Here is a 25032-nt window from a genome sequence, read left to right as displayed (position 1 = left end):
ATGAATTTGAAGAGCCTTTCATAAATTTTTGGAGCATCATCGTTTAATGATAATTTTTAGTTGTAAGGTAAAAGTGGTCATTTTTACTACATGGAGAGTCTGTTTGTTTTGAACCTGTTCTTATAAAACTTTTCTTTTTGAACTCATAGGCTCGTGGAGTCATTTAAATCAGAGAGTAGATCTCTGTGAAGTCAGTATCATTTTGAAGATCCAAGCAGAAGGAGGATTTAGACCAAGACCAACTTGTTTGGTTTGGGGTTTTTCAGCTTTGTTTTTTAAGCCAAGACCTGGCCTGCCTAGAAAAAGGAGAATTAAGCTCAGTATTTCTACACTGCAGATCTCAATCAGCAGTTATGGAAAACTCTGGAACTCTGTGTGTAACCATAAAGGAGCTCCTGATGTACAGCTGTAGCTGGAATTAGAACTCAAATTCATTACTGATTGTGCTCTTGGCTGGTGTGGTATCAGCTGAACCCCAGAAACACGGAGGAATCTGGGTTTATTATTGTGTGTTAATGGTGAGGTCTTGCTTGTTCCTGTTTCTGTACAGTTGTAAAGACAAGCAGTTTTATTTCTTCTTAATTGCCGTAGATCACCACTGCCAGCAGAGGAGTGAGACTCTCCTGGAGAGGCAGGAAGGGGTGAGATGGTTGGCAGGGCCGTCCTGGATTGATGGGCAGTGTGTTAAAAAGGGGATAATGGGAGCTTTTCTCTCTTAGATTGGGTTGTGCAAGTGTCAAAACACCTAGAAGTAAATTCCAGAAGGAAGCACCATTAGAAAGGCTACAGAAAATCAGGTGGCACCGAGGTGCTGGTGCTCCTCATTTGCAACTGGTTTGAGAATTGGGCTGTTGGTAACAGAAAAAAAAGAGTAATTTTAGAAGATCTTTCCTTCCGCGAGCTCGTTACTTTGTTGCTTTTGTCCCTATTTTGTCATTGTTACCTTTAGAGTTTGATTAGAACCGTAACTTGCGTTGCCAGTAGCAAATAGGAGTTGCAGATCCCAAATGTGAGAGCTTTTCATTGTTGCCACATTCAAACCACAGCAACAACCATTAACATTTAGTTAAAATCCGAGCCTTTCTCATGCTGCCAGCCTGGCATTTCCTGTGCAGTGAAAAACACAGGAGCAGTTTCTGCATGTGAGGATGATAATGCAGCAAACGGAGGGGGCCAAGGAAATAGCTTGAAATTAATTTTGGGTGTGGTAGTGTACTTTGTAAGTAAATTCAAAACAGGCATGGAAGCCAATATCAGGAACATGTGCAAGAAATTCCATTTATAAGACTTGGAATAATAACCTCACTGCCCTCTTAAATAATTTTAAGCATATATGCATAAAGTTAGTCATCTAACAAAAACAGTTTCATAAGCAGGTACAGTAATGTCTCACAGTTCTCGTTCAAGTTAATGGCTGCATGAAAAATGTTCCCTGGGAAAGTCAAACCATATTTTATAGGTTTGTCCATATGGGAAGCTGAGCTTGTTTAACCAAAAGTGTGAACTTAAATTAAGTTAGCAAAACTGGTGCAAAATCTGTCTGGCCATTTTTGTACTGTAAGTTCCATTGAGAAGAATGAATTTAGGAGTTCTGGCTCCATCTGTGGCAATCTGGATATTGCTGTGAGCGTTTCTTTCAGGAGATGCCACATCCTCACTGCCTGTACCTGCATTTGTGCTCCACCTCCCCAGTTGCTCCCTGTCATTTCAGGTGCTTGTAGAGCTCTGTGGGTAACAGAATAAAAGGAGCAATGCAGGGTAGAATATTCCCAAAAGCACTACCAGCACAAAAGAGAGAGTGGAAAAGAAAAGGAGAAGGAAAAAGGTGGTTGCTTAGGCTGACACCGAGGTAGAAAAAATGCTTATACACATCAAAGCTGAGCTCCCTACGTGCAGGAGGTGCCTCTGTTGGTGTTTGCCAGTCACAAACTGGCACAGAAACCTGAACAGCTTCCTTGGTGCCTTCATCAAACACCAGCTAAAGCTACCTGAAGTCTTTCAGTGAGGCCCCAGGTTGCACAAAAAGACAGATGTGCACACTTGGACCAGTTTGAAAACATCCATTTGAAAGAGATAGATAAGTGTGACTTTCTTACGAAATGAAAATTTAGTCTAAGATAAGAAAAAACCCAGCTCCTGGTACAGAGTGTTTTTCCCTTCCCTTCCCTTCCCTTCCCTTCCCTTCCCTTCCCTTCCCTTCCCTTCCCTTCCCTTCCCTTCCCTTCCCTTCCCTTCCCTTCCCTTCCCTTCCCTTCCCTTCCCTTCCCTTCCCTTCCCTTCCCTTCCCTTCCCTTCCCTTCCCTTCCCTTCCCTTCCCTTCCCTTCCCTTCCCTTCCCTTCCCTTCCCTTCCCTTCCCTTCCCTTCCCTTCCCTTCCCTTCCCTTCCCTTCCCTTCCCTTCCCTTCCCTTCCCTTCCCTTCATCCATCACTGGCCCCTGATTTTCAAAACTGGGATATTTAGCATCTTCAGGACCTGTGCTACTTTGTTGATAACTGACAGTATTTTGAGAAACAGCCAAACTGGTCAATTTTATTCGTACTTCTTCAAAATTACACAGAGCCTAAACTGACAGTAGTTTGAAGTGTAGTGAGGGGCACTTCCTTAAATATACTGAGCTGAGGTGGTTTTTGGAGTGCAAAAGTGGGAAATAAAATCCAGAAGTCTTTAACCATGCTGATGTATTAAAAGCACAGATACAGCTGCCTAGAGAAAAGCTGCCTGCTTTTCCATAGGTCACACTCCTGAGAACTGGAAATTGTGCTGTACCAGAAAGATACTGGTTTGAAATCTCTGCTTCAAAGAGGAGCAACCTGGACACAGAACATTAAATTCTGCTTACAATTCATCACTTAAAGAACATTAAATTCTGCTTACAATTCATCATTTAAAGAAGGAAATTTGATGTTGACTTTCCAGGGGTTGGTTTTGGTCAGTAACCTTTTTGGAGACTAACTGCAAATCAGTTCTGGAGTCAGCTGCACTTAATGTATATTTTTACATAGTTTTTTGTAGTTTTGCATATTAAAGCACTTGCTTAAGTAATTAAAATATATGTACTTATAAATACTTTATCTTGTTCAGTCAGGAAGCAGGGAGAACAGACAATCTGTATGATTGAGAGCAGAGCCAAACAAGAAAATTGGGGATGGATTTTGCCTGAAGAATTCAGGTTCTTTTTTCCCCCTTCAGGTATTTAGGTCAGACACTTGGTGATTATTAACAAGATAAAGATCATATCTTGACTGGGGCCCTGAGACACCACTGGAGGGTTCATTGGAAGTCTTGTTTTTAATTACTTCTTGCAAGGAGTTTTGCACAGTTAATATTTGGGGATAATATTTGGATAGGGAAAAAAAAGGTGTACATTATGTATAGGCTGCAGCAGAGTACAGCTTTGCATATGGAAATTTGTTCATCACTAACACGTGGTGGATGTTTGCAAAATGTTCTGTGTAGTGAATGTCTCCTGATTCTAATCAGGTAATTGTTGCTCCCTGGTTTCATCCTATCTGACTGGAGGCTCCTAAGTTAAAAAAAAACCTCGTTGCTGAGGCACAGGCAATTCAAGCAGCAATTTAATTTGTCCAGATCACTTTCTGAAGGGGCCAGTGCTTTTCTGTCAACTATAAGGAGAACCAGTGGTGCCTCCTACCCCAGCTTTGTTAGGTGTCAGAAGTGAAACTGAACAAATCCTGAGCTGTATCTCTAAAGTGTTATGGATTTTTGAGTCTGATTTCTCCAGGTGGAAATAAAACAACCTCTAGAGCTTGCAAGGTGTGTGCAGCAGCTTACAAGTTTTGCTGCTGTTGAAAGTTCTAAAACTGCTTTTGGACACAAATTAAAATGAACTTTTCATAGTGGCCAAGGTGGTTTGATTTGCCATCACACAAAGCCCATCAGCTTTGAGAATCACATCACTTGAAATAGGTAGGCCCCAATTTTGGTAGTGCTTGGCTGTGCTTTCAAACTTACCAGTGGTCCATTCAGTGGAGATTCAAAACTTGTTCAGTTTTCTTTTTTCAGTACAGTGCTGTGTGAGAGAGAGGCTTTGTGAGTTTGGATAGCAAGGTTATTGGATGGTCCCTGTGTGGTGTGTGTTTTCATGACTTGTTATCTGAGGCAGAAAGGTGTGCTAACAGCAGCCATCTAAAAGCCATGCCAGCTAAGCCATCACTGGGGAGAATTCACAAAACCAGCCATGGACACTCAGTTTGAACTCTTACTGTCCTCTGATGTAACTGTAGTTATTCTGTGACTAAAATAATACAGGATCTCCCTCTTCATTGCAGTGGTTATTTTAAGAATTCAGGAAAGCTGTTAAAATTATTCTGTTTTTAGCGCACTTGTATGATAACAGGTTTTATCTGAAGTCTTTTTTGGCTACTACACCACCTAAGCAGAGGCTCCTATTCCAGGCATCTGTGCAGCTGGTTCCAGGACTATTTGCTTTTGAGCTCCATCTGCTGGAATTCTATCCTGTTTCCCACATCTTTGGTGTTATTATGCTGCCAGGTCTCACAGGAATTGGTTTTAATAAAAAAGAGAATAAGGAATGAAATTCACAGTTCAGAGGAATTTTCAGCAAGTTGCTCATTCTTTTGTTTAAGGGTTCAACTTAGAGATTGCTTGGACAATATAAGACTCAAAACCAGAAAATAATTGTGAGACTGAGGGAAACAAATACTAAGTTTTCCTCTGCTTCTGTTCACAGTTTCTAGGTATTTTATAGAGATTTGGATTCATCAGGTCAGTCATGACCAATCAAATTCTGTATGAGATTTCAAAAACAGATTACTTGCTCATTTTTCTGAATTAGTTTTTTTTTTGTTTTCCCCTGATGCATGTTGTTACGCTATAACTAAGAAAATTAGCAGTGTTTTCAATATTTAATTAACTTTTTTAAAAGCCATTCTTCCCCATTGTAACTGTGCTTCTAGTGTTTCGGATATTTAAGGACAGAAGGGACCATGATGAAAATCTAATTTGATTTTTGTAGTTGCATTGTTTCTTAACAAAAAAGTACTGCAAAGAATGATGTGCAGAACTGGAAAAGAGGGCCCTGCTGTGCAAAACCCCTCTAAAAGTGTTTCAGTAGTCAGAGGCTTTCACGGTAAATTATATGATGACTTTCTACAAGTTTCCTTTGTAAGGAGCACATTTTCTGCTCAGAGGATACATTATCCTGTTCATGTCAACAGTAATGGATCTGTGGAGAATTAGGATGGCCACCAGCCCTTGGGTGCAGGCTCTGGTGTTGGCAGTGCATGTAATTCCAAGGAACAAGCACTTCTCTGGAAGAATTACCTTCCCAAAAAGCAAAACCATCTGCATTTTGAAGTTTCCCTTTCTTTACTTGTAAGACTAACACCTCCTTCCTTTCGCTGTCCCTCAGCTGGTGCCAGATGTTCCTAAGGTATCTTCTGTTTCATAATGGGTTTGTGTATATGGTAATTTCAAATATTTCCTTGCTGTCCATCTGCCTGTTAGCAATATTTTGTGTTCACTCATGGTGTTTGCAACTTTTATTTTCTACACAGCTAACTTTGCCTGAACTGGTTTTAGTTCTTGATGTGGGTAAGTCCATGTTGTTATACAGGAGTCTTGGGAATAAGGGGAGGGAAGAAGAGGTAGAGAACAGAGAAAGTGCTAGGCTTGATTTTAAAGATAAGTGGACTTTTTTCAGTTCTGCCTTGTGCTTCTCCTGGACACGGCACAGCCCACGCCATGGTGCTCTCCAGCAGTGCCTGAGCTTGTTCCAGCCTGAGCTGCTTTTCAGAAAGTAATTATTGTAATGGATTTCTTAGACTTCTGCATGGGACAGAACTGTCAGCCATTTTTCATATAGATTGGAGGGATATTATCTGGATTTCCAGACAGCTCCCTGTAAAATAGAGATAGCTGAGGAATCTCTGGTCCTTAGACTTCATTGTTAAATGGGTATGTGCTGCCTTAGGCTGGTATTTAAAGTCCTCTGTTTGAGGCTGGTATTTTTTAGACCTACAGATACACAGGGGTCTGTACAAACTTCCACTGTGTTCTGAGGCTGAAAGTGGCTGGTAACTCTAACTCTGTCCAACTGGAGAATAAGTCAAATTGTTACTGGTCGTCCTATCATGAAAAGTACTTTGGATTTAAAATTATTCAGTGAGTAATGATGGTCAAACCCCTCTATGTAGCTCACTTCTGTTCATGGGATAGAAGTGTGAGACTTCTATTGGTTTCAATAGAGACCTACATTCTAATTAATATTCCTGTGTCCCAAACATGTTGTTCTGATTAGAGGCTCTTTGCCCAGGCATTTCTGTGTAGCCTGCCCTGTTTGAAACCCTGCCTTTTTCTGACTTCACTTCCTGAATCCGTTGACAACACTCACAGCCAAACAAAATACATGTTCACAATGCTGTTATTTGCAAAATATTCCCTTGTGAATACAGCTGGGGCAACAAAAAGTTTCTCTCTGAATCTCAGAGAGGACTGACTATTCCTTGTAGCAGTAAGGCCCATAGTGCATTAGGCAATTTTAGTCTTGGCAGTTAAGTAAGTGTTAAAACTTTGCATTTCACCACATATAAGAGCACACAGTTCTCACAGGTTTTTCATTACCCATGTGTGTATTGATCACACAGTGATCTATTAAGAAATAAACTGAGAGTGCTGAATTTTAATCTAGGCTGAGGTGGACCAGATAGCAACAGGCTCCCGGCCCACCGCACTGTTTACAAAACAGATGGAGGAGGAAAGAATAGAAACTTACTTTGCCCTCTTTTAGGCCTAATCCTCAAATGTGATGAGGGACCAATGAAAAGGTTCATCTTGAAGTGCTCCTCCTCTCCCTGTGAAGCTCCCTGGCACTACACCCACCTTGCCTGGCAGATTCTGTGAGTGGACACCAGTGAAATATTGGTGTGGCAGGAACAGCCCAACCCGTGGTGCCCCCTGAGCCAGCAGTGCCATCGCTCAGGAGCTCTCACCCATGCCACAGAATGTCACCCTGAGAGAGAGTTCACAACTGCACTTCTGAATGTCTGTGTGTGCACATGAGGCTAGGGTGGAGCAGACTGTCACTCAGCTGGGTTTAATTAACATAGTATTTTATGTAATGTATTTATTTTTTACGTAATTAGGTGATTAAGCAAAATGCTTGCTAGTAACGTCTCTTCCATAACCCAGCGCTGCTGAGAGTTAAACATGCACCTTTGCAGGTAATTAATCTCCTTGCCCTGCTTATTTTGCTAGTTGGCACTTGCTAAATCCCTGTAAAACCACACCCAGCAGTGCTGTGTATTATCCCTCTGCTGTCTATTCCTACATATGGTCAAAATCAACTTACCTTCCGGGTTGCTGACATCAGCAAAATGTACTCTTGGCAAACTTGGGAATCCTCCTAGTAACCCTTTGTTTGGTTGGTGTTGTTACAGTTCTATTCCTCTGACAGCAGCAAACACCCTCCAAACGGTGCCTACCTTGACACGTGCTTGGGATGTGGAAGGACACTACCAAATGAGCACCTTTAAAACATTAAAACAACCCCTTGTGTGATAAAATGTGTGACAGGATGGGGGAAGAAGTTAGAGGAAGATACTTCTCTGCTTCCTATAAGGAACTGACCCACAGTAGTTGCAAGTTTCAGAGTATTATTTTGATAACAGTAAAAATGTGTATATAAATATATATCTAACTATCTAGTAATTTTCTGAAGTGACCTTAACCAATGCTGTCACTTCAATTAAAATTAAGCATATTCCAATTTAAGGAAAAAAAGACTTTAAAAAAAAAAAAAAAACCTGCCTGCTTGAGAATAATGATTTTCTAATATTTTCTGGCAGTCTTTTGATATCATCTATTTTTTCTTAGCTGTTTGGCTCCAAACAGCAAGCAGGAAAACATCTGGTCTCCTTCAAATAGGTTTATTAAACAAAATTAATTGGGTGCAGTGTTTAAAATCCTGGTAATAAAGCTGTTTCCCACCCCCCTCAAGTAAAGTAGCACGTTTCTGAGAGATACCTGTATACTGTCATTGTACTAAAAATCAGGATTGTTTTGTGAAAAATACCTGAGAAGTGCCTGAGAAGTTGCTGTTTTCAGCAAATTGCTAGAAACAAGCAACAGGAGTTGCTGTTTTTCAACAAGTTGCTATCTTCATTTCCCACTAGATTCAGTTTTCCCAGCTTTTCTATTGCCAAGGTTAGAACCCAGAGTAATACCTAAAAGGGAAAGGATTTAGAGAAAGGGGAATTGTTACAAACTTATTTTACTGTTGACAGCAGCATTGTCATAAATATTAACAGACAAGAATCACCTCCTACCTGAGAAAACACAGGGATAAAGGTGAATATTTTTATTTTTGAAGCCTACAGCGTAATTCTCTTAATACAACCACCTGCCTTATCTTCTTGAGGGCATTAATTTAATAAAAAACATGTCAGATCAAGTAGCCAGTTGCTCCAGTTATGGAACAATTTCGTTCCCTGCCTTTCCACCCCTCCACAACCCTGCCTGAAGTCAGATGTCTAAACTGGGCCCCAAGAAGGAGGCAGGCAGGCTGCAGCTGGGGAATCCAACTTCAGGGGAACCCCAAAAGTGGTAGGAGTTTAGTGAGGACAATCTGGCTTCTCCCTCCCCTCCTCACACCTTCTCCAGGACATGTCTGGAGTTACAGAGTAAGTTCAGCATAATCCCTACCCTACAGAGTACAGCCCAAAGGGCATTTTCCCAGCTAAGGTACTAGCCAAAAAAAAAAAAAAGTGTGAGGGGAAAATACATTTTAATTATTTTATTTTTCTTAAATATAATAGAACTTCTAGAATTTTTTCCAGAAACAGAAACATTAAAAAATTATACTTTATTACAAATGGTAAACTCAGAGTGCTAAAAAAAAGCCTCTTATTTACAAACAATACTGGGCAGTGCCCAAATAAACAACATAAAAATAACTTACAAAGTCATGAAGTAGTTTATTGACATTAATCAACTTTCATAAAATAAAATAAAAAAAGATATGTACATACACAATTTACTTGAAGGCAGGCAGAACAGTTCTTTTTTTTTTGTTTGTTTATCAGCCTCCCACAAACCTCCCTCCCACTTTTTTTTTTTTTCTTAAGGAATACTACATAAAGCAATCTACAGTTTCTATTGCAGTTTAACCTTTAATACTGAATGATCATCGAATGTTAGGTCCATGCAGGTCTTGGTCAATGTTAAACGAAGATCTGACATCTCATCCGAGCAGGAACAGCACTTCCCGGAGCAGCGCTGGCCGCTGCACTCCCGGCTCCAGCCGAAGGCTTTGCCAGTCTTTCCACACATGCGCTTTGCGGAGCACAGGCAGGACTCAGCCTCTCAGCTTTTTGCCATTAGCTTTACGCCTCTGCCACTTTGGATTTTTCCTGTTTTACTTGTACCACAACACACAGTTCTCGCTGAAGAGTCTCTTCAAAACGTCTGCAACTGCTGTGTGAGCATGAGCTGGCACCCGCTGTTGACGTGGTTCATGACCTTCTGCTTAAGCTGTGCAACCTGTTCTCTGAGCATGTTGGCAGTGGATGCCAGCTCTGAGTTCTGGGCTTTCAAAGTTTTCACTTTTTCTTCCAACCGGGCAATCCTTTCCAACTTCCTTTTCCGGCATTTGGACGCCGCGATTCTGTTCCTCATGCGCTTTCTCTCGGCTTTGATTCTCTCCTGTGACTCCATGTCAATGGGGGACAGGGGAGGAGTTTCCCCCGGCATTTCAGGTACAGTCTGCGGCTCCTCTTTCAGAGCCTGGAGCCGGGGATGCTGCACGGGCATCTGGGGGTTTATGTGATGCTGGGGCGCGTATCCCATGCTGTTGGCGTTGTAGCTGGGCGCGGAGCTGAGCGCGTTGGGGTTGAAGTTGCTGAGGTTGGCGTACACCGGGGGCTCGCTGTGCAAACTGGTGTTGAAGCTGGTGCTGCCGGCCATGGAGGACACAGGTGCCATCCCGCTGGTGACAGGCTGGGCGGCCGAGGTGACGCTGGGCAGCGTGTTCTGGTTGTGCAGCTCCGCCAAAGCTCTCACGAAGCCCTCGGCGAACCCCTCCTGCTCGTCGGTGACATTCTTGGGGCACAGGAACTGCGTCGGGGTCGGCGTGGTGGTGATCAGCCCGTTGCTGGACTGGATGATGAGCCGCTCCAGCTCGGGCGAGGCCAGTTTGAGGAGCCCCACGTCGGGCGAGGTGAGGATGTCGGCGTTCTTGTTCCTCAGGTGCGGCTTCAGGTTGCTGGAGGGGTCGGACAGGTTCAGCGTCATGTTCTGCTTCAGCACCTTGGCGTTATTGTATCCGTACCCGCCGCTCTCCGGCGGCGCGAAGCCGGCGCTCAGCGCATCCTCGTAGAAAGTAGGCTCCATCTTTGCACTCATAGAACACAGTCCGGGGAAGGGAAGCTGCCCGGCCGCCGCTCAGCTCCCCGCGGGCACCCCGACCCTCCCGGGGAAGGGGAACGCGGAGCCGAGGAAGGAGAAACGCGGAGCCTTACTGGATCGCCGCTGCCGCCGCCGCGCTGAGAACCCGCCCGGCCTGGCGGGGCGCCTCGCCGCCCTCCTCCTCCTCCTCCTCGTGCCGGTGGTGCCGGGACGCCGCTCCGCCGCCACAAGTACTTTCCCTGCCCGGCTCCGCGCTACTCCCGCTCCACCGTCCCGGCGGCCGCGCTCGGTCGCGCTCACTCGCTCCCGCCCGCCCCGCGCTCTGCGCCCGCTCCCGCCGTGCAGCCCTTCACTTATCAGCGGCCGCGAGCCCGCTAAAAATAGCGCATGATGTCACCCCGCGCGCTCCCCATTGGCTGCCGCCGCCCCGTCCCCGGGGGGGGCGGGGCCAGGGCCCGGCGCGCGGGCCCGGCCCGGGTCGCCATGGCCACCCCCCCCGTTCAGAAGCTTCTTGAGCGCGCGGGGCACTGTGGGATGACGTAATGCCGGGGGGGGCGCGCGCGGGGCACTGTGGGCTGACGTCTTTGTTTTTGAACGATCCGGTTACCGCGGCCCGCGCGCGGGCTGGCCCGCCCGGCCGCCCCCTCAGCGGGCACCGAGCCCCCCGACCGCGGGCAACCGCGCCCGGCCGCGGCTCCGCTCCGGGTGCGCTGTGCCTCCGCTTGTTTGTTTGTTTGTTTGTTTGTGCGTTTGTTTGCTTGGCGGCCGCTGCCTCCGCCGGGTTTCGGGCCGCGTTTCCCTCCCCCGGCGGTGGTTCGGCCCTTCAGGTGGCGCTCCCGGGGAGCCCCACGTGGTTTCCCCGTCCCGCCGCCCCCGCCGCTTCCAGGCAGCGCCGGGGGCGGCACCGGGGGCTCCCCGCGCTTCCCCGCCCCGGGCTGAGCCCCCGCGGGGCCGGTGGAGTCCCCGCTCGCCCGCCCAGCCCCGCGGGAGCCGCGGGTTTCGGCTCGGCCGTTCGCGTACGCCCGCGCACCTCCGCCCCCCGGCACGGCTCTGCCTCTGCAGAGAGCCGGGACGTCAATTCCCGGCCTCGGGAATAACCGGGAGAATACGGAGGGGAAATAAAAGCCGACAGGAAAAAGCCGGGTTGCGGATGGGTTTCTCTGAACTCGTCCGCCAAGGGGAGGGGACAGCGACGGCCTAATTTTAGACAGTGTCCCAGTGTTGCTGTGGAATTGCAGGTTAGTCGGGAGGGAGAATAAGGGCTGGAGCCGAAGGATCGCGGTGGAGGAGAAAAGTCCCTGCTGGCATGTTCCCCTCGGAGCAACAGATGGGAGCTGTCTGCCTCGCTGGAGCTGCTCTGTGGAGCGGCGTTCCGGGGCAGAGCGCTGATAACAGGGATTCGCTTTCCTTACCTTGCCCCGCACACACCCTTCTCTCGGGGTGGCGGGGATTTGGGATTGCTGCCAGGCAGCTACCTCTGGAGTAAAGTGCAGCAGGTATTTGAGGACAGACGGTGACAATACGGGGTGGCACAGGGACCGCAGGGCTGTTCTGGTGTGTTTGATTGCCAGCAGTGCAACAAGTGCTCCTCGTGCTTCCAACACGAAGCTGTTGCCTGCTGCTGTTCAGCTTTTTGTCAATGCAGAACTTGGTCTGTCAGCCTTAACCCCTTCTCATGACACGTGAAGCTAACAAACTTAGGTCCAGTTTTGAAAACACAATTTCAAATTCCCCAGTTCTATTTTTTTCCTGGATATAATAACATAATTACCAGTTACCGTATAGGAAGGAGCAGTGAAGCAAACAGAAACATCAGCAGCTATGACAGAAAAGTGAAGGTCCAGATCCCCTCTTGGAAGCCGTTGGGGATTTTTCCTTCTGTGTTTTTCCCTGGTGTTCCCACCTGACTTTGGCCACATGGTGAGCACTGGTGTTAACTGGAATGATGGAAATAATACATGCAGTGTGTTAACAGTCTGTGGCATAAAATAAAAAGTTTTGGACTGGATGTGGGGGCTCACTGTGTGCTGCTGGTGTCTGCACAGCCTTCACAGAGGCAGCATCTCTCTGGGCTGCAGGTAGCTCAAACTTCAGTTGCATAAACTGTTCAGCCAAACAGCACTAAGTTACTGCACATGCATAAGAAAATCTCGGGAATCCATTAATGCAGTGAGCACTCAAATTAATTCATTTAATGTTTACATACAAGATGAATAGAGACCAGCGGCTGACTCTTCTGGCCCCAGAGCCAAGGGGCATCAAATGAAACTGGCAGGTTCGGAATAAACCAAAGAACTGTGGTTCATTGCTGGAACTCCCTGGCGAGGAGGGATTTTAACGTGATTGGATGAGTTCACAGAAGAGAAATCACTTAAGGTCTGTGAATCACGGAGCATCTACACTGGCTCTGGAAATCCTAGAGCTGCAAATGACTTGTGCCTGGGGGGCATCCCTGGCTTCGTGTGCCTCCCTAGGGACCCACTCCTGGCCCCTGTCAGAGATGGGTATCTCGTCGGACCTCACGTGGCCGTCCTTGAAGTGTTACAGCCCCCGGAGATAGCCCATAAATGATCTCCTCTGTGTCACCCCGCAGATTTCATGTTTATAAAGGGCAAGGAAGAAAATCTGAAGAAATGTAAGACTTGAATTCGAAGTCGTTTATTGTGTGGAGATTTTTATTTTGAAATAAAAGATTTTAAATATTTCCAAATGAAGCTAAAAAAGGGGGGGGGGTATCTGGTACATAGGAATCCATGCAATTAATTTGCTGTATTGACAAATACCAATAATAAAATTTATTCTGATTAGCTTTATGTATTTAATTGGTTGTGTTGTTCTGTTTTATCTTTTGGGGTTATCTTCTGCATGTTTCTTCTGTCCTAGAAAGCAAAATTCAGACTATGAGGAACATGTTCAGCGTGGCTTAAACCACTCTATTTATTACAGATTTGTATAACCTGAAAAACTGCATTTGGAGCCCACTGATATCAATGCAAGGTTTTGATTAACTTCAGTGAGGGCTGGATCGGGCTGGCGGGATTAATTTAATTTAATTTTTTTTTTCCCTCCACCCATTTCAGCTCTGTACTTCCTTCCTCTTGCAGAGGCGGGGTTTCAGGAGCAGACATTCCAGTTCGCTGGGGACGTGTAGGAGCTGGTGCCCCGTGGCTCTGGGGGACACCCATTACGGTAATTGCTGCTCACTGCAGGTTATTCGGCCCAGCCTGCAACAGAGAGCCAAGGTGCTTGTGAAGGTTGTGGGGAGCAGGAGAGCGCTGAAATCAAAGACAAGAGCTCTTGGCTGCTCCCAGGGGATTTCCTGCCTAACTGGGGACCTTAGGGAGGGCTTGGCTGAGATTTCAGTCCCAAGTTCAGCACTGAGACCTTCAGAGTGGAGCAGATCCAGATCCAGAAGTGGGACCCATGGATAGTGATCCTTCGTGGCCATTAGCCAAGGAGCTGCTGGCTATGCCCTGATTTATTAAACACCTTTTAATTCCGGGCTTTTATTCCTCCTTTCCTGACATCCTTAAGAAAATATTCCTTTAGTAGGATGAAGGAACACTTCCTGACCCAGGTACAAACCAGAGCCATTTACATGGCTCAATAAACAAACTTGTGGCTAGGAATTGCCAATCCCTGCCCTGTATTTCTGAGAGGCCGATGCGTTGAGCAACAGTAATGCACATTTTGATTTATAAACTTCTCTAATCAATCAATAGAAGCTTGAGTGAGGCAATCAGATAATCTGAATAATTAAATGGCTTTTCAGGGACAAATTAAAATTTGTTACACACACCACATCCATCTAAATTATATTTGGTGTCCAGGAATAAATGGGTTCGCTGTTTTGTTTCACTCCTGCATCTCAAATGCTTTTGACTTATTTTAAAATCATTTGGGAAAAAAAAAAAGAAAGAAAAAAGGATAAATGTTAGTTTCTGATTTTTTTTACATTGGAAAGAGTGCTTACAGAGAAAAAAAAAAACTTTTTTCCATATAGTTTTGTTACATGTATATTAAATATTTCAATATATAATTTTCTTTAGACATGTCAGACTATTTTGCTTTTTCTTCTCTTCAGAGAAGTTTCCATAACATCTTTATTGTGTAGAAAAATTATTATGTAGATTTTTTGTCTTTTTAAAAAAAAAAAACAGGACTTAAATGTGATATCCTTCTTCACATATTAAAGTGAATAAAACTGGGAATTCCTGTATTTTCACACACTGCTTTCCACTTGCTTAAGGAATTACTATAGACCAGTTTTCTCCTACTGGGGGAGACAAGAGTCAGAAGAGTCAGAACGCACAAGTATTTTTCTCTTATTTACTCCATCAAGGCACACTGAAAGAAGGTGGGAGTGAGAGGGTAAAAGGAACAGAGCTTCCTTAGGCCAAGTGGAAGTAAAATCATTCCCAGGTTCTGCTGGTCCCCGTCCCTTGCCGGTTCCTCAGGGCGTGTTTGCGTCCTGGGTTCAAGTGGGTCCAAGTCTGCAGCACAGCACAGGCGTGGCAGAGCTGCCACCTCATCCACCCCCGGCTTCCGTGGCCTCTCCTCCTGCTCTTTGCTCCCAGCAGGACTCCTGTGGCCAGGTGGAGATCCAGGAACTGTGGCTGAAATAAAAACAAATCAATACATTTGGGGACACAGGGGAAAGGTGGGAATGGATAGGCTGGGGGAAGAGTGGGGCTCGCAGCTTGATGTGGAGGACTCTGGAACCAAAACTGTAAAAAAAAAAACCAGCCAGTCTTGAGTGAGTCTTCATTTTGCACATGAAAAATGCTCTTCAGAACCACAGGCACTTGTAAATGAATATCGTGTCCATCTCCTCCACCCTCCATTAGTCATCGCATAACCAAGCCATACGCACTTAGTCCTTTTCATCTTTCTTCTTGTCAAGCCCTTTAGCCTGTCCCCCTCACCTACTCATCCCACCAATCATTTTAATTAATCTCTGAATTTCTTTGAAACTAATAGTTTGTGGAATGGGGGAAAATGAGTAGGTTACAGAGACAAGATTGTGAATGATGGAGGTGGGGCGAAGTTAGGAGGCTTTGCAAGACCTGTTGGGTTACCTCTGGGGCAGGACAGCAGTGCTGTAAACACACAGAAAGGCTGCAGAAGTGAGGGAGGAACCACTAAAAACATCTTCCATTTTCCTAGGAATGCTGCCTGAGCAATTCAAACCCTGGATGTTGATGTGCAGCAACATCTGAATGAAAGATGTGATATGATTGTCTCTAAAGTGGATGGGGTGACCTCTTCACTCTAGTTATACTAAATTTCTCACTATTGTGCTATAGAGGATTTCAGTGCTCACTGCAAGTGCTCAGAAATATATTTTCAAATAAGTAATTAACTTTATGTTTTTTACCCAAACACTTGTATGTATTTTTTAATTTTTGCTCAAAACCCTGAGCAAGTGGAAGTTAACCACATTGTCTAGAGATGAGTCTGAAAGGAACCCTGGGGCTTTGCTTCCCATGCTTTTCAGAATCCTGCAATGGCTGGGGTTGGAAGGGAACTTAAAGATCATCTTGTCCCAACCCCCTTGCCCTGGGCAGGGACACCTTCCTCTAGAAGGATGTTTGGGGTGTTACAAATCTAAATGTCACACCAATAATGTCTCTGTGCTCATTATTTCTACACCACAGCTTAGCTGGTGCTCGGGAAATAGAGAGTTGGGCAGAGTTCCCATCCTGGGGAGCTTGCAGTTGGAAAAATCCTCTACACACCAAGAAGGCTGGCAGAGTAGCAGTTGATCCACAGTGGGAGCCCAGAGGGGGAAGGTAAGCAGGACAGGAGGCACTGGAGGACGGGTGGCATATGGGAAGCAGACGGCTCTGCTTGGCATTGGGAGCTGGCAGCAGGAAAAACGTACCATACAAATAGAAGCATATTGATGCTGAGTGCTGGGGAGGCAGGTGAACGCCTTTGAAAAGATATTTACTGTGTTCAGGGGGAAAGATCCTGCTCGAAGTGTGCATATGTTCCCATATTACTGAGGTGGGGTTTCGCTGTGGAGAACTGAAGCTAGCTTTGTGGTCTTTGGGTATTTCAATAAACAGACAGTAGTGTCAACAAAATGGATTTATTTGTAGTTGCCAGTTGTGACTGAAAGCCTCAGAATAACTGGCTTTAACCATTCAGATCCCTGGGTAAAATAGCTCAGTTTTGATTAGGGGCTCAGGACAGATACAGACTGCTTAAATTTTTAATTAATAAACAATCTGGCATCCTGCCAAAGTTGACACCTTGCTCTGTTTTAGCAGCTGTTGGCACAGTAGGCTCCTGGCAACGTGGGATAAAGCAGTACTTGCAACAGGAGAAGGGGAGGAAGCGAGTCTGCATGAGACCAGAGCTGCCCAGTGAAAAGCAGCCCAGAGCTCAGGGATTTCCAGGGAGCAGTCAGAGCTTTCCTGCTCTGTGCCGTGGGCTCGGGCTTGGACACAGACAGCGAGTTCCTGTCCTGAATGTCAGCAGTGGCTGCTGGGTGACAGATGTAAGGACACCTGTCTGAATTCGGGTAATGGCTCTGACAGGAGCAGCAACAAACAGAGAAAGCATTCAGCAGTGAAAGTAGGTCCTGCAGGTTGCTCCTTCCCAGGGATTAGTGTGGTGGAGCCTGTGGGGAAGTTTACAGAGGGCCTGCTCACGTAATTCAAATGGAAACATTCACTGTGGATGACAGTCATTGTGTTGGAGTCATGGTGTGGGAGCAGTTAGGGTTGCCAAAGAGCCAAGGAAGGCAATGGAGGGAGGAAAGGGCATGGCCTGGGAAGGACAGTGCCTGGAAGCACAAGCAGAGTTCAAGGCTTCTGTTTTGGAGAAGGTGCTGCTGAACTGCTTCTCTTCCTCCGTCCCACCCGATTAATAAACAACAACCTGATCTCTGATCCCAGCTGAGCTGTCACACAGTGACACAGCTGCTCCTCCCTGTCTGGGCAGCCCTGTCCCCTCACGGCTGGGAATGTCCCAGCCTCACCCACAGCAGACCCTCAGCACTTCCACAAGAGAAGAACCAGGATGCTCAACCTCTCAAAATTGCTGTTCTGTGGTAAAAATTATATGCAGCTGCCAACACTGCAGCAGTAGTGCTGGCACTCTCTATGTTCCCTTGTTTCAGAAGGAAGAAGAGATGGGAAATTTAGCCCAGAATCATAAGGGTCACTACCTGAGATCTTGTGCTTTTACAATGGGCTCAGGAGCACTGTTCCCATGTGTGCTAGAACAAGTCCATGAGCAGCTGGCAGTGCCTTTGGCAGATGGGTTGCTCAGCTCACAGGACTGTTTATAGTGTGTTGACAACATATGAAACATATGAAAAGCCATAACATTTGAATATGTTAAAAACACGTTCATAAGATCAAGGAGAATTTTCAGAATAAAAGGACAATGCTAAAGCAAAGGCCTAAAGGCTGTGATGGCAAATTGAAATTCAGATTGGTTAAAATTTTCCTTTTTTTTTTTTTTTTTTTTTTTTTTTTTTTTTTTTTTTTTAATAGGAAAGAACCAGAAAGCCATTCCAGAAGTGCTGTGTGGTATTTGGAGAGCTGGGTACCAGCTGCAGCACAGATTTCCAGAGGTTTCAGTTGAGTGAGGAGAGGGCTGTGGGCTCAGGTAAATCATGTGAAGGAGGTGAAGCACGTGTGTTGTAAGAGTTAATGGTACAACGTAGCCCTGCTCTACATAAGCACGTTTTGTGCTGATGTTTCCCAGTTCCTGAAGCCAGTGTAGGAAAAGGTGTGTGGCTGGCAGAACTGCAAGCCCAGACAAGGCACTTCTGGGTGTGGATGCTCCCAGCCTATTGCCAGGTGCTTCAAATAGGCATTTATGTCAGAGATCTGAGGTCAGTTCAATGATAGCCAATTTCAGCCCTGGATTATTACATAAATATTAATAAGAACAGGGGAATATTTCACATTTATGTTATTGGTCAGCAGAGTTTTCACCTAACCCTTAAGCAGTACTGGTGTGGAATATATTTCCCTTCAAGACAACTAAGAAAACTTTAAAAGTTTGGCCAAAGAAAACCTGTTCACCTCTTTAATAACCTTGTGAGTTTAATGAAAAGTAATCTTATTTTCTGCATACCTGACAAGGAAAAACAGGAGAAGAGAGTCAACTCAAATGGGAATTGTATTCTTCCCTGCTTTTGTACCCTTAATCACCTTTAGCATCTTTGTTGCTTGATTTCCCTCCTTGTAAAATAGGCATAATGAGACTGAAGTCCTAGTAAAGCAGGCAGATCTGAAGGGAATAGATGCTGGACAAGTGGTATGTACTATTTTTATTTTTTAAAATGAAGTAAGGAGAAGCAATGGATTTTCATCTGGAAGAAGATCTAGTATTAACTTGTTGGTATAAAATATTCGTTACTGCCCCCATTTGCTTTTAGGATATCAATCAATGGCATTTTTATTGGTTCATGAGCCTTGTAATGCATTTTGAATCTGACCCAGGACTGTGTGGAGCATATACTGGCGCTTAGATTTATGCCAGTTTAACTCCCTGGTCATTCTTTGACCTTTTTGACCAAATATCTCCCAGTTGCTAAGGGCTTGCTTTTTGTGGGGGTTGTTTTGTTTTCTTTACTTTCAGAGTCTCTGCTTCGAGGGGCTCTGACAGTGATTTGGAGTTGTTCGTGTAGGAGGAATTATCACACGGCAGCTTCCCAGAGGGGGGGATGCTGAGACACAGCCACCAGCACCTCTCCACCTTCCCACTGGTGGTTTCCGAAAGAATCAGCCCAGTTTCTCCGTCCTTTGGCAAGAAGATGGCCACGTGAAACACGAGAATTCTGCTCTGTACCCCACTCAGGGAAGAGGATGGGTGCTGCAGACGCAGGAGCGGGGAGGTGAAGCTGAGGCCACCTTTGGTCACTTCCACCCCTAAATCAGCCCCTGGGCTTCCCTGCCTGCTTCTCCACCTGTGTGACGTTGTGCACTGTTCCCCACGGTGCAATGCTTTTTAAGGGAAAGCGAGGAGCGCTGGAGCGCAGGTGGGAACCAGCGGCGCCGGGGATGACGCCGGCTGACACAGAGCCCGTCCTGCCTCCTTCCGGCTCCCACGCTGTCCCCTCCCTGGGCTGGCACGGCCTTGGGAAACGCGTCCCGCTCCGTCCAGCCCGGCAAAAACCGGAATGGCTGGCCGGAGAGGAGTTTGCTTCTTTTCAGGGTGTCACCGCGTACCGAGGATTAAAGTCCTCGCGGAACTGGCGTGTGCGTGGCAGCCGCTGCTCCCGGTGAAAGCCAGGAGCTTCCCTGGTTTGTCCTGGCTAAAAGGGAATTGTGCTGCGGCTGGAAACGCGACCAAGCGAGTCTCAAAGCGTTTCTTTCATCCTCACTTGATGCTTAGTACACGTTTACTCCGGCTTCCTAAGCCTCGTCAACATCGCAGCCGAACACATGCCCGTCTCAGGAGCGGTGTTGTGTAAATAAATCCTGTGCCTTGCAGGGTGTCACGGAGTTGATGGGAAGCCTGGAGAGGGGAGGGCGTGGGAGCAGCATGCCAGTGTTAATGTTCTGCTTTCTGCGCAGGATTGCGACAGGATTGCAACAGCCCGGCCTGTCTGAGCTGCTGCACGTCCCGGCAGCGCGGCTCTGCTCCTGAGTTTGATGGGGTGCTGATAGAACAATGCACCTTTCTGGGAAATGGTAATGCACGGCAGGACTTCTGACAAGGAAATTGGGAACAAACCATAGCTGCTTTCTTCTCGGAGTGCTGATGATTTTCGGGTGGCCCACCAGGCAGCCAAGCAAAAAATATACATGACAGTGTTCACTCAAAGGGTAAAAGTTTTTGGGTAAGGAGGGGGAATGTTGAAAATCCCATGAACTTCAATAGTTGTATTTCTAGCTTTGTGGTAGCTCTGACTCCTTCACTTGCTTCTCACAGATCGGTAATCAGGGGACAACTGACAGGAATAACCCCCCAGGTAAAAATATGCAACTGCCTCCGAAACAAACAGCATTTCATATGCAAAGCTGTGTGATAAAGGGCGTGCTCAGGGTGCTTTTTCAGGCCCCATGGGAAGTTTTACAGAGCAAAGTACCTTTTAGCAGGTCCTTTTCTGTTAGTTTCAAAATCCTCTCTTGTTTTTCTCTAGAATGATTTTCCCACAAAAGGTGACAGAAACCATAAGAAAGGTCTCAGCAGAGTTTACTGCTCCCTTTCTTTCCCTCCCTCCTCTCCCAAACACTGGGAGCGCTCAAAAAATATTTCAGTATCCTGGAGATTAAAAACAATTTGTATTTGTCTTGTAATAGCTCTGACTTTCACCGCCTTGTCCTCCCCTTTATTGGGAATACACGTGTGAGCACTCCCTCTAATGTTGCTTATACGCCTGCTGTCAGGTTCAATAAGCAGTTTCTTAGCAGGGCACCTTCCCACATGAAGGAAATGTTTTCAGTTCTTGTCCCAGCTCCTGCTTCCTCCACGGGCAGCGTCCTGACGTGGAACAACAGAAATGAGTATCAGTGATAGCAGTAATTCTTAGCTGATAAATGGAAATTAACTCTAGAACCTCATTGATCTACTGGCAGCTTGGACGAGGGGGGGCAGCTGTTTGCTGGACATTTCATAGGTGTTCCATTTATGTGAGTTTTATGTGGTGCCTGTTATAAATTGAGTCATTTTGTTAATAGTGGATCAGGAAAATTTTTGAACTATAGGACACCAATGGACTTCTTAGGTAAAACTGAAAAGAATGTAGTAATCCACTGAAGGATTCTCTATGTAAATAGGAATGTTGCTAAAGAGAATCAAGATAAAATGTAAATAATTGCTCCTATGACAAAGAAATATTGGCAAGCAGCCACGTGGAAATTGGAAATTTAAATTTAACTGGTTTTATGCCAGTAAATCATACTGGCAAAGTCTCAGGTCTAGTCAAGCGAATGGTAAACCCACAGGTAACTCGCAGGACCAAGGATTTCCCCTTCATGAATGGGTGTAGAGAAGTAAAATTTCCCAGAGCAGAAAAACACTTTGTAGAAGCAGCCGGATTTTCAGCTTTGAAGTAGAAGAGATACTTTCATTTTCAGTATCTCCATTAGAGCTTCTTTTTGCGAGACCAGGAGTGTGAAATCTTGTGTCTGAGCCAAAATTCCAACCTAAGCAGAATGTACTCATCTAAATTTCCCTTTTGGTTTCATTTGGCCAAGGTATTCCTTGGTGTAGAGTTGCTGTGTACTGTTACAGCAGTTGCTGTGTTGGGAGCTTGGGAAGAGGTTACATAAAACCCAAACCATAATAAGCTCGCAGAAACCCCTGAGTGTGATGATTAAAAAGAGAAAACGATTAGGGAAAACACATCAAAGAGGCTCAGTGAGAGTCCTAAGAGGAAAAATACTGATTATATTTGTTTTGCTTTTGTCTTACATGAGGTAAAAAGGCGTGTGGTGTGTCCTGGGTCGCCACCCTAAGGGGTGTGTACTTAAAGACAACAGAAGCAGACTCCAAGGCTTCTATGGGGTTTATTTTGGTTGCAGGGCTGGGGAGATAAGATATAATTGTGCCATATACATAGTGGTGCTATCACTCTGATGGATTACCCTTCCCATACACCCTGAGCACCTTGCCTACCCTCTGCTGCTAATCTGTGTCTACCAGGAGAACTCGCTTTCTGACCTTTCAAGAAACTTTCAACTGTGATTTTTTTAAACAATCACAAAAATGTTTTCTTTCTCCAAACGTGCAGTTCCTCTCTCTGGTGAAAGCACTCAGAGGCATCAGATGGGTAACATTGATTGCTAAAACTGGTGTGCCAGTTCAGTTCAATAAATTGTGAATCTTAGGGGCTAAAAATTGTTTAAATTCCACTCTGGGTCTGGGAATAAGAGTAGACATTTATTGATAGTCCTGTTGTTCACACTCCACTGGATTCTGTTATTTTAGAACAAAGATTCACTTTTTAAAGCTTTTTTAGACTTGGTCTGACCTGGGAACCAGGTTAGAAAAGGTTTGAACTAATAAAATATGCAAAATGTGGTTTTAAGGCTCTCCTTTAATGTGGAAAGAGGAAGAAAAGTTTTAGTCAGTTGTTACAAATCCAGCAAGGGAACTGTTTACTTAACTCTCACAGTTATTTATCTTAATTTAACTTCTCAGAACTTTTCAGCTGGGTTTAGTTAATGTGGACTCACATATTAAATAATGGGTTTTATTGATATGTGTTTTTCAGTTTTAACACTGACTTCAGTCTTTTTCTTTTGGACATTCTGATACAGTAGATCCCAAAAGCAAAAGGAAAATAACTGAAAAGGGCTTTGGAAAAAGGGAAATATAAAATATAATCCTTATAGACTTAGAATTAGGCAGGAAGATAGCCTATAGCCTAGATAGTTTGTTTTCCCATTAATATAGCTAGCATAAATAAATTTCTGAGGCAATAGTGCATATTATTTTCCTATGTCAACAAAAATAATGGTAAAAAATGCAAGGAATGGGAACACACTTTGTTGGGGCCAGTTGGGTGATGCACAGACTTTGCTGGTTTATGCATATTTAACTTTGGCCTTGTTAGAGCCTTCCTGAATTTGGGTCCAAGCTGCTGGACAAATTGTCTCGTACTTTATGCTTTTGCACATAAAAAAGAGGCTGCTTGGAACAAAACATTCCAGGTGAAAGATCCTTGCATTGTCCTTACATCCTCCTGCCATCTTGGTTTGCTGACACACTGGAAAATCCACCTGGCTCCTCTGGGACTCTGCAGAGCAGGAGGTGAACGGGCCAAAGGAGAGACAGAACGGACAAAGGTCCTGGGGCAACAATTTCCCTCACACCCCACAGGCCCAGAGAACTTTCCTCTGTCTGGGATGGCCTGTCCTGGTCCATTGGCTACACTGACTTTTTGTTCAGCCCAGGAGTCTAACCTTTTTTCCCTTCTTGAAAGAACTGATACAAAACCACTCTGTTTGTGTTACCAGTGGAGCTGTATTCATTTAGTTTTGATCTGATCCTCACAAAACATCAGAGCTGTTTGCAAAGCTAATAGCAGCATAATGACAAAAACAGCAGCGCCGAATCTCTTTGGTCTTGCCCATTTTCTTCTCCTTAATATCAAAGCTAAAAACATGGTCTTGATTTATATGCAGGATTACTGATGTTAAAGCTATATAATAATACATCTAAAGCCTAGCACTGTTTATAAATACACCAAACATGTAACTAAATAGTTATTTGTGCTGAATCTTTTATTTTCCTGCATGCTCTGTCCTACCTTTGTTACTGAGGGCACTAATGCTGCATTAATGTAAGCAGAAGCAGCTGCATTTATCTTAATTTTATTCTCCCAAGTCACAGCAACATGCTGGAACTAGAGCCATTGTCTGGAGCAAACCTTCTGAAAGTCTTTTAAGGGCATCCATCTGGGCAGACTTTGTGGTTATAGAAGGGCTGATGCACTAAGTATTCATCCCACTAATGGTCTCATTGATTTTATTTACGCTCTTTGTAGGTTGCCCAGAGTAAGAACTGCAGAAGATGTGCTGAATTCAAGAACTGCAGGCGTGTATTCAACTAAACCCAGGTTTCTGTATCTGTTTTTGGGGTCCTTGATCAGAGTGGGGCCTCCAGAGCAGCCTGTTCTCTCTGCAGAGAAGCAGAGAAGTGCAGTTGGTGATGGTGAGCAGTGTTAAAACACAGGTGCATAAGTTTGAAAATGTTGATCCAAATCACATTATTGTAAGTAGTAGGGAAATGTCATGACTTACTGAGATTAAACAAAGACCTGCTTAGAATCTTGTGACTTCAGCTCATAAATGGATTTCATCACTCATTACAGCTGCATAAACAAATGCATGCGGTACATATGCATGTTTTGTTTTGGGAAGTTGTTGTTTTTAAAGTCCCCTCAGAATTCTTTTTTTAATTGCTCCTAATGAGCCAAGGCTCCCTGGTTCTGGAGCGATGCCTGGTGTACCTGAGCAGCACAGCCCACTCATTGCTTTTAAAAGGGAATAAAGTTCCCCAGCCTCTCTCCCCTTCTGGCAGCTGAACTGCTTGGGCAAGCAGGTTACTTTAAAGGAGAAATTCACAATATGAAACCTGGTGTCAAAACCTTTATTCCTTTTATGAAAGTGGCCTTGCCCTGGTGCTCCTTTGGAGCTATGGAAATGTAATCCCAGCCCAGTCAACAACTGGAGAAAGTCCCACACAAGTCTGAGCTCAGACTAAGTTTGTCACATATTTAATGTATTTAATTTGTGTAATTTTTCTTGTTGTCCATGACCTCGTTTCTGCTGATGGGCCTCTCGCAAGGAATCCTAGAAATGGAGGCCCTGTGATTACCCAGGGGAAATTAGTGCTTCCCCCATGTTTTCTTGGCAGTGTGTTGCAAGTGGGATGTGGCAAGAGGAATACAAGTTTTGGTCTTCCTGCTGTGGTTGTTGCCTGAAGGTACAAATGGCGCAGTAGTTTGGGATGCAGAGCAGTCACTTCTCTGTGGATTTGAAACGCTGTACAGATGAAAACTGTCAAACCATTCTCATATGTTTAAGTTTAAAGTAGCTGCTTTCAGCTAAACCCACACTTTTCAGCATCTCCAGGCAGGCAGTTATCAAAGTTTAGCCTCAAAAAACTTAAGATGGCAAAATATGTTGGTAATTCTTTGAATTTCAATGTGCCATTTCTTAATCACAACT

The 25032-nt window shown here is 45.0% G+C and overlaps 1 protein-coding gene and 1 long non-coding RNA gene across 4 annotated transcripts in view; one reads left to right on the top strand and one right to left on the bottom strand.

The window, feature by feature from the left end:
• LOC128791996 (uncharacterized) overlaps window positions 1-24088 on the top strand; it is a 37263-nt gene extending 13175 nt beyond the window's left edge. Inside the window, exons 2-7 of one of the 3 annotated variants that reach the window (XR_008432265.1) lie at window positions 13489-13573; window positions 16042-16176; window positions 16660-16889; window positions 17893-19819; window positions 19927-20192; window positions 23847-24088. This is a non-coding gene — a long non-coding RNA (uncharacterized LOC128791996). Of the gene's footprint in view, window positions 1-13488; window positions 13574-16041; window positions 16177-16659; window positions 16890-17892; window positions 20193-23846 lie in introns of all 3 variants that reach the window. The other 2 variants (XR_008432266.1, XR_008432264.1) reach the window with 2 other exon arrangements.
• Window positions 8760-10639, bottom strand: JUN (Jun proto-oncogene, AP-1 transcription factor subunit). The gene has a single exon (XM_053950005.1). It carries the CDS (start codon window positions 10379-10381, stop codon window positions 9437-9439), a length of 945 nt encoding a protein of 314 aa, XP_053805980.1. The 5' UTR covers window positions 10382-10639; the 3' UTR covers window positions 8760-9436.
• Window positions 24089-25032: the final 944 nt, after the last annotated feature.

This window comes from Vidua chalybeata, chromosome 9 (genome assembly GCF_026979565.1).
Source record: "Vidua chalybeata isolate OUT-0048 chromosome 9, bVidCha1 merged haplotype, whole genome shotgun sequence".
Taxonomy (NCBI): domain Eukaryota; kingdom Metazoa; phylum Chordata; class Aves; order Passeriformes; family Viduidae; genus Vidua; species Vidua chalybeata.
Note: the sequence above shows the minus strand (reverse complement) of the source record. Positions and strands in the feature narration are given on the sequence as shown.

Excerpts from the sequence above, each read along its gene's own strand:
- JUN (XM_053950005.1), bottom strand. The coding sequence starts at position 10,381 with ATGAGTGCAAAGATGGAGCCTACTTTCTACGAGGATGCGCTGAGCGCC.